The sequence below is a fragment of the Artemia franciscana genome, chromosome 12 (genome assembly GCF_032884065.1).
Source record: "Artemia franciscana chromosome 12, ASM3288406v1, whole genome shotgun sequence".
NCBI classification, from domain to species: domain Eukaryota; kingdom Metazoa; phylum Arthropoda; class Branchiopoda; order Anostraca; family Artemiidae; genus Artemia; species Artemia franciscana.
The window spans coordinates 11,516,654-11,526,600 of NC_088874.1; the positions used below are offsets into that span (position 1 = coordinate 11,516,654).

The 9,947-nt window shown below is 36.5% G+C and overlaps 1 protein-coding gene across 1 annotated transcript; it reads left to right on the forward strand.

Annotated features, from left to right (window-relative positions):
- Nucleotides 1-1,746: 1,746 nt before the first annotated feature.
- LOC136033433 (craniofacial development protein 2-like) lies at nt 1,747-2,820 on the forward strand. The gene has a single exon (XM_065714182.1). It carries the CDS (start codon nt 1,747-1,749, stop codon nt 2,818-2,820), a length of 1,074 nt encoding a protein of 357 aa, XP_065570254.1.
- Nucleotides 2,821-9,947: the final 7,127 nt, after the last annotated feature.

Sequence of the window (9,947 nt, forward strand, 5' to 3'; positions counted from 1 at the left end):
GATAAAACCAGTTTCACGAGGAGAAAAATAAATGTACAATTTTTGAGAACAGAAATAATCAACAAGCAACAAGTTTCACAAAATAATAGTTCACAAACAAGTTTCACGAACAAAAATAAGCAGTAAAAAAGTTCCATGAACAAAATTAGCGTGCAACAAGTTTCAAGAACAAAATCAGTTTCAGGAGGAGAAAAACGATGTAAAAGATTCACGAAGTGAAAAATCAACAAGCAACAAACTTCATAAACGAAAAAATCAGCAAACAACGAGTTCTACGAAGAAAAATCAGCAAAAAAATTCAAAAACAAAATTACTTTCACGATGAGAAAAATCAATGCATAAGTTTTACAAAGAGAAAAATCAGCATCCAACAAGTTTTGCAAAAAAAGTCAGTACTTAACAAGTTTGAAAAAGAAAATCAGCAAGAAACTAGTTCCATGAACAAAATCAGTTTCACGAGGAGAAAAATGAATCTACAAGTTTCACAAAGAGAAAAGTCAACATGCAACAAATTTCACGAACAAAAAATCAGCACGTAGCAAGTTCCACGAACATAAATCAGCAGCCAACAAGTTTCATGAACAAAATCGGTTTCATGAGCATAAAATCAATGCACAAGTTTCACGAAGAGAGAAATCAACATTCAACAAGTTGCATAAACGAAAAACAAGCATACAACAAGTTCCAAAAACAGAAATCAGTCAGCAGCCTGTTCCAAGAATAAAATCGTTTTCACGAGAAGAAAAATCGATATACAAATTTCACGCAGAGAAAAAATAATATGCAAATAGTTTCATGAAAAAATATCAGCAAACAACAAGTTCCATGAAAAAAGTCAGTTTCACGAGGAGAAAAATCAAGGTACAAGGTTCACGGACAGAAAAATCAACATGCAACAACTTCCACGAAAACAATCAGCCAGCAGCTAGTACCACGAGCAAAAATCAGCAAGCAACACGCTTCATGAACAAAATCAGTTTAACAAGGAGAAAAGTTAATGTACAAGTTTCAAGAAGAGAAAAATAGACGTGTGACAAGTTAAACGAACAAAAGTCAATACGCAACAAGTTCCACGAACAGAAATCAGCATATTACATGTTCCATGAATAAATCAGTTTCAAGAGGAGAAAAATCAATGTACAAGTTACATGAAGAGAAAAAATCAACATGCAACAAGTTTCACAAACAAAACTTAGCATGCAACTAGTTCCACTAACAGAAATCAGCAAGTAACAAGTTTCATGAATAAAATTGGTTTGACGAGGATAAAAATCAATGTACAAGTTCCACATAGAGAAAAAGTCAGCATGCAACAAGTTTCATGAATAAATATCAGCAAACTACAAGTTCCACGAAGAAAAATCAGCACACAACAAGTTCCATGAACAATATCGGTTTCACGAGAAGGATAATCTATGTACAAGTCTCATGAAGAGTGCAATCAAGACGCAAAAAGCTTTACGAATAAAAATTGGTACGCAACAAGTCTTACGAGCAAAAGTAAACACGCACGAAGTTCCATGGTTAAAATAAGTTTCACGGGGAGAAAAATCAATTTACTAGTTTTACAACTCCGCCTAATGTCGGATTATTTCGTCAGTAGCCAGTCTCAAGCCTGGGTAAAGGAGGAGGGTTGGGATGGGGGCTCGCGACCCCCACCTGAGACTGCAGCACGAACGTGCAGTGGAAGAAAACCAAATTGCAAACGAAACATCAACGAATAGCCTCAGATCAACCCCTTTAACGATGACGACTAATGCATGCCCACGGAAAAGATTTTTGACTGCTAAGAAAAAGCTTAAACTGGGCTTTTGGAACGTGAGAACCATATCCCAGCTTTCAAAAACGGAACAAGTCATAAAACAGATGATTCAATATAAAATTGATATCCTAGCTCTATCTGAAGTCCGATGGACGGGTATGGGCGAAAAGCGAATAGACAAAGAACATACTAGTATATATAGCGGCAACAATGCGACCAGAGATCAAGGAGTGGCCCTTCTGCTAACAAATGTTCCTACCCAAGCTATGATAATTTGGACCCCAGTATCATCACCAATTATAACGGCTAGATTCCTCGGTTCCCACGCGAAGCTGTCCATAGTAGCATGTTATGCCCCCACGAATGAAGCATCCACAGAGGATAAACAGAGCTTCTATAATGAACTAGCAGGTGTATTCAAAGACATACCAAGACATGATGTGCTATGCCTCTTGGGAGATCTTAACGCCAAAATTGGAAATGATTACACTTTCTGTCCGGAGGTCTTCGGAAAGCATGGCATCGGAGAGCGAAATGACAATGGGGAACTACTAATTGATTTTGCCCTTTTACATGATCTGGTGATAGGGGGAAGTCTGTTTCCTCGTCCAGACACACATAAATACTCCTGGACTTCACCTGATGGTCAAATGAGAAACCAAATTGATCATTGTCTCATTAATAGGAAATGGCGCTCAAGTCTACAAGATGTTAGAGCTTATAGAGGAGCAGATGTAGGATCTGATCACAATTTAATTATAGCCACCATTCTTTTGAAACTAAAGAAACATACAAGAAAGTGCCCCCTGCCTGCAAAACCACTTTTCGCATCAGCAAAGCTAAAAGACAATGAAATGAAAACGTTGTTTAGTGTTGAACTATCCAATAAGTTTGAAACCCTCGCTTTGCCCGAAGATATAGATTGTGAGACAATATGGGAGAGTATGAAGTCATGCTGTCAAGAAGTGGCAGAATCAACAATTGGGTACCGTCCAAAATTGAATGATGAATGGCTCTCCCAAAAGACGTGGGACCTGATCGCTAAAGGAAAAAGTTAAAAGCCAACTCCTGAATGCCCATGTACCAAGTGTACAAATACACAAACAAAATGATTATAGGAGGATCGACAAAGAAATCAAGAAAAGTGCACGGACAGATAAGAAAAATTACATTGAGCAAAAAATAATACAAGCCGAAGATGCAGCGAAGAGAGGAGACTGGAGGACCCTTTATAAACTAACGAATGAAATAATAGGCAAGAAACCGATTCAAGATGGACCTGTAAGAAATTCTGATGGCGTTCTCATCACCGAGCGATCGGCTATTGATGAAACATGGGCCAACCATTTTGAAAAGCTTTTGAATAGACCACCGCCTGATGAGCTTCTAGATGTACCCTCTATAGCTTTCCTCAAGCTTGACATCAATACAGAACCCCCGACTCTTGACGAATTACTAACAGCCACAAAGAAATTAAAAAACGGCAAGGCACCAGGCGAAGACCGTATCACGGCGGAGTTGATAAAGGCATCAATCGGTCCATGCATATCTATATGGCTGTCCTTGTTCCAAAAATTTGGATGACACAAAAAGTACCAACAGATTGCAGGCGCAGCACACTCATAAAACTCTTCAGAAAAGGTAATAAGACAATACCTGGGAACTGGAGAGGTATTAGTCTCTCATCCATACCTGTCAAACTTCTTTCACTAACAATCCTTCACAGAATGCAGAGTCCACTTGACAAGTACTTGAGAGAAGAGCAACATGGTTTTAGACCAGGACGTTCATGTACCGATTTGATCTTCACACTAAGGGTGTTAATTGATGATAGCCGAGAATGGCAAAACAAATTGTACATGGCATTTATAGACTTTGAAAAGGCCTTTGAGTCGCTGCATCGGGAGACTATATGGAAACTACTAACCTTTTATGGGATCCCTGAGAAGTTAATAGCCCTCATAATGGCTCTATACGAAGAATCTGAATGCTGAGTTAAAACAACAGAAGGAAGGACAAGATACTTTCGTGTCCTTTCCGGTGTTAAACAAGGCTGTGTCTTGTCACCTTTCCTGTTTGCGCTAGCCATTGACCATCTGCTCTGTAACACTGGCACCAGAAGCATACAATTAAACGTAGAACACCAAATTATTGATCTAGACTTTGCCGACAATATCACGCTTATTGAGTCCTGTAAATAAAGACTGCAAGAATTTCTAGAAGATGTACATGACAGAGGCCGACTTATGGGACTAAGAATCAACGATGATAAAACAAAAAGTATGGCAGTAGCCGATTCACCTTTACACCTGAGATGCGATAACCAAGACATTGAGTAGGTTCTAGACTTTAAATATCTTGGGAGCACAGTGTTAAATACGGGATCAACTGAAAAAGATACATCATGCCGCATTGGGCAGGCCTCTGGCACATTCAACAGACTGAAATTGATATGGAGGTCGCAGAATTTCTCCCTCCGACTCAAACTTTGTCTATCCAATAGCAAAGTCATCCCTGTCCTGTTATATGCTTCTGAAACCTGGCATCTGAATAGCACACAAGAAAGGTGAATGCTAGCTTTCGAGAATACATATCTCTTGAGAATACTAAACATCCATTGGTCACAAAAAATCTCTAATGAAAAGGTGAGACGGATGACCGGGCAACCCATAGTGACAGATGTCATTAGGACACGTCCGTGAAAATGCTTGGGGCTTGTACTTCGCATGGACGATTCCCGGATCCCGAAAGCGACGTTCCAGAGGCAACCTGAAGGAAGAAGAAGAAGAGCCAGGCCGCGTAATACACTGCGGCGCACCTATCAGACGGACCTGCGAAACATAAATGCTTCCCTTCAACCGGCGTGGGAAGATGTCCTTGCTGCGGCACACATGAGGGATGACTGGTGGCTTCTCGTTGATGCCCTGGGCGCCTCTGGAGTCACAGGAGGATCTAAGGTCTAAGGTAAGGACTTTGTTTTACAAACAGAAAAAATCAATATGCAACATGTTTCACAAACGAAAATCAATATGCAACAAGTTTCACAAACCAAAATCAGCAAGTTTCAAAAACAAAACAAAAATCAGCAAAACAACAAGTTCGACGAAGAAAAATCAGCACACAACAAGTTCCATGAACGAAATCAGTTTCACGAGGAGAAAAATCAACGTGTAAAAAGTTTCATGAACAGAAAATCTGGAAGCAGCAAATTGTACGAACAAAAATCAGCATGTAACAAGTTTTGTGAACTTTCATGTTCAGTTTTACAAGGAGAAAAATCCAATGTAAATTTTCACGGAAAGAAAAATTAACAAGCAAAAACTTTCACAAACAAAAATCAGCTCACAACATGTACCACGAGAAAAGTCAGCATGCAACAAGGTCCATGAACAAACTCAGTTGCAAGAGGAGGAAAATCAATGTACATGTTTCAAGAAGAGAAAAAATCAGCATGCAACAATTCTCACGAACAAAAACCAGCATGCAACAATGTCTCTGAAAAAAATCAATTTCACAAGGAGGAAAATCAATGTTCAGGTTTCACGACGAGAAAAATCAATATGCAACATGTTTCACGAACAAAATTACACCGTAGCAAGCTCCAGGAACAAAATCATCAAAAATCAGCACACAATAAACTCTGGAGTAAAATTAATTTTACGAGGAGAAAAATCAATCTATAAGTTTCAAGAAAAGAAAAATAAACATGCAACAAGTTAAACCGACAAAAAATCAGCATATAGCAAATTCTACGAACAAAAATCAGCACAGAACAAGCTCCATGAACAAAAGCAGTTTCACGAGGAGTAAAATCAATGTACAAATTTCACGAAGAGAAAAATCAAGATGCAACAAGTTTTACAAATAAAAATCAGCATTCGACAAGTTCCATGAACAAAAATGAGCCCACGACAAGTTCTAATAACAAATCAGTTTCAAGAGGAGAAAAATCATTGTACAACTGTCACGAAGAGAAAAATGAAAATGCAACAACTTTCACGAACAAAAATGACCACGAAGCATGTTCAACGACCAAAAATTAGCACGCAATAATTTCCAAGAACAACATTACTTTCAAGAGAAGAAAAAACAGCAAGCAACAAATTTTACAAACAAAAATCAGCACACAACAAGTTCCATAAGGCTATTTCATGGGGAGGGAATCAATGTAAAAGTTTCACGAAGAGAAAAATAAACATGCAACAAATTTTACGAACAAAAATCATTACATAGCGAATTCCACGAACAAAAATCAGCACAAAACAAGTTTCATGAACAAAATCAGTTTCACGAGGAGAAAAATCAATGTAAAAGATTCATGAAGAGAAAAATCAAGATGTAACAAATTTCACAAACAAAAATCAGCACTCGACATGTTCCATGAATAATAAATGACAGCGCAACAAGTCCCATTAACAAAATCAGTTTCACGAAGAAAAAATTTATTGTAGAAGTCTCACGAAGAGAAAAATGAGATTGCAACAAATTTCACGAACAAAAATCAGCACGTAACAAGTTCCAAGAAGAAAAATTAGCACGCAACAAGTACCATGTATAAGATCAGCTTCACGAGGAAAAAATCAAAATACAAGATTCACGAAGAGAAAAATCAACATGCAAAAAGTTTCACGGACAAAAAGGCAGCAATTAGCAAATTCCACGAATGAAATTCAGCATGAAACAAGTTCCATGACCAAAATTAATTCCACGAGGAGAATTGTACAAGTTTCAAAAAGATAAAAATGAGATGCAATAAGTTTCACAAATAAAAATTGGCACTCGACAAGCTCCATGAACAAAAAATCAAACAGCAACAGGTTCAATTAACAAAATCAGTTTCACGAGGAGAAAATCAATTATAATGTTTCACGAAGTGATAAATCAGTATGCAACAAGTTTCACGAACAAAATCAGCACGCAATAGGTTTCCGGGAGTAAAAATCATTATTCAACAAATTTCAAAAAGAAAACTAGCTTACAAGTATAAAAATCAATGTGCAAGTTTCACGAAGTGAAAAATCAACATGAAACAAGTCTCACGAACAAAAATCAAAATTAAAATAAGTTTCACCAACAAAAATTAGGACGCAACAAGCCCCATGAACAAAATCAGTTACTCGAGGAGAAAAATTAATATGTAAGTTTCATGACGAGCAAAATCAACATTTAACAAGATTTATGAACAAAAATCAGCACGCAACAAATTCTACGGACAAAAATTAGCATGAAGCAAGTTTCATGGATAAAATGAGATTCGTGAGGACAAAAATCAATGTGCAAGTTTCACTAAGAGAAAAAATTAACATGCAACAAGTTTCACCAACCAAAATCAGCACACAATAGTTCTGAAGACATATCAGCACGCAACAAGTTTAATGAACAAAATGAGCTTCTCAAGAAAAATAAATCGATATAAAAGTTTCAAGATGAGAAAATCACCATACAATAAATTGCACGAAGGAAAACCAGCAGGCAATAAGTTCCAAGAACAATATTTGTTTCAAGAGGAGAAAAATCAGTATGCAACAAATTGCACAAACTAATGTCGTTATACAACAGGTTCAATGAATAAAATCAATTTCACGGAGAGAAAAATCAATGTGCAAATTTCACGAAAAAACAGATCAGCATGCAACATATTTCACGAACAAAAATCAGCACCTTAAAAGTCTCCAGAAGAAAAATCAGCACTTAACAAGTTCCATGCATGAAATCAGTTTCACGAGGAGAAAAATCAAAACACAAGTTTCACGACGAAAAAAATAAAAATGCAACAAATTTCACGAACAAAAATCAGCACCTTAAAATTTCCCAGAAGAAAAATCAGCACGCAGCAAGCTCAATGTATGAAATCAGTTTTACGAAGAGAAAAATCAACATGCAACAAGTTTCGCGAACAAAAATCAGAATGCATCAAGTTCCATGAACAAAATCAGTTTCACGAACAGAAAAATCAATGTGTAAGTTTAACGAAGCAAAATCAACATGTGACAAGTTTCATGAGCAAAATTCAGCATGTAATAAGTTGAAGGGACAAAACACAGCCTGCAGCAAGTTCCATGAACATAATCGGTTTCCAAAGAAAAAAAATCAACGTACAAGTTTCACGAAGAGAAAAATCAACATGTAGAATGTTTCGCAAACAAAAATCAGCACAATATAAGTTCCACGAAGAGTAACAAGCAACAAGTTTCATGAACAAAATCAGTTTTATGAGGAGATGTATTAATGTACAAGTTTCAAGGTAAGAAAAATCAACATGCAAGAACTTTCACGAACAAAAAATCAGCATGCAGCAAGTTCCACAAACAAATTGCGTGCAAAAAGCGAGCAATAAGTTCCAAGAACAAAATCAGTTTATAGAGGAGAAATATCAGCAAGCAACAAGTTTCACGAACAAAAATCAGCACGCAAGAAGTTCCAAGAACAATATTAGCTTCAAGAGGAGAAGAATCAGCATGCAACAAGTTTCACAAACTACTGTAATCACACAACAGGTTCAATGAATAAAATCAATTTTATGGGGAGAAAAATCAATGTGCAAATTTCACGAAAAAACAAATCAGCGTGCAACATATTTCACGAACAAACATCAACACCTTAAAAGTTCCCAGAAGAAAAATCAGCACTTAACAAGTTCCATGCATGAAATCAGTTTCACGAAGAGAAAAATCAAACTACAAGTTTCACGAAGAAAAAATCAACATGCAATAAGTTTCCCGAACAAAAATCAGAACGCACCATGTTCTACGAAGAAAATCAGCACGCAACAAGTCCCATGAACTAAATCAGTTTCACGAAGAGAAAAATCAATCTACAAATTTCACGAAGAGCAAAATGAGCATGTGACAAGTTCCATGAGCGAAATTCAGCGTTTAATAAGCTGAACGGATGAAACTCAGCATGCAGCAAGTTCCTTGAACATAATCAGTTTCCAAAGGAAAAAAACAGCGTACAAGTTTCACGAAGAGAAAAATGAACATGCAGAAAGTTTCACAAACAAAAATCAGCACAATATAAATTCCACGAAGAGTGACAAGCAACAATTTCATGAACAAAATCAGTTTCATGAGGAGAAATATTAAGGTAAAAGTTTTAAGGTAAGAAAATCAACATGCAACAAGTTTCACGGGCAAAACCCAGCACGCAGCAAGTTCCACAAACAAAATTAGCGTGCAATAAGTTACAAGAACAAAATCAGTTTCTAGAGGAGAAAAATCAGCATGCAACAAGTTTCAAGAACAAAACTCATCAAACAACAGGTTCCATGAGTAAAATCAGTTTTATGAGGAGGAAAATTGTCACGAGGAGACAATTTAGCTTGCAACAAGTTTCACGAACAAAATCAGCACGTAACAAGTTCCAAGAAGAAAAATCAGCTTCCAACAAGTTCTATGCACAAAATCAGTTTCACGAGGCGAAAAATTAATGCAAAAGTTTCAAGAAGAGAAAAATCAACATGCAACAAGTTTCAATGAAAAAAATTCAGTACGTAACAAGTTCCATGACTAAAATCAGTTTCACAAAGAGAAAAACGAATTTACAAGTTTTACAAAGAGCAAAATCAACATTTAACAAGTTTCATGAGCGATATTCAGCACGCAACAAGTTTTACGAACAAAAACAGCCTACAGTAATATCCATAACATAATAAATTTAATGTGATGAAAACCAATGTACAAGCTCTATCAGGAGAAAAATCAACATGCGACAAATTTAACGAACAAAATCACCACGCAATAAAGTTCAAAAAAATTCCAAGTTAAAAAATTTTAGTCCCCAAGAAAATCTAAGTTCCAAAGCCCCTCCCCCTTCAAAATTTGACTCTACCTTCAAAAATTTAACCCCCTCCCTTTCGGAAGGGTAACCTATACAACAGGCTAAGTCGTTTTGTACTAAACATGTTTATTATTAATATAAAAATACATATATACATAAAACATTTATTACTTAACATCATTCATTACCCACCTAGTGGGGTCCCAATTTATACCACGAATTTCGTTCTTTTCCTACAGTTTCTAATACACATATTCCGAGAAGGTATGTGTCTTGGAATCTATACACTAAAAAGTCGTATCTCTTTCTCGGGAATATATATCCATACAGATATTTTGGGCACTCGAAATCTTCTAAATTGAATATTTGGAAGTTCCAAAAAATACCCCCTTCAAAATTTCACTCT

Bases quoted from the DNA above. Each gene is read 5' to 3' on its own strand.
- LOC136033433 (XM_065714182.1), top strand. From the start codon at position 1,747: ATGACGACTAATGCATGCCCACGGAAAAGATTTTTGACTGCTAAGAAA.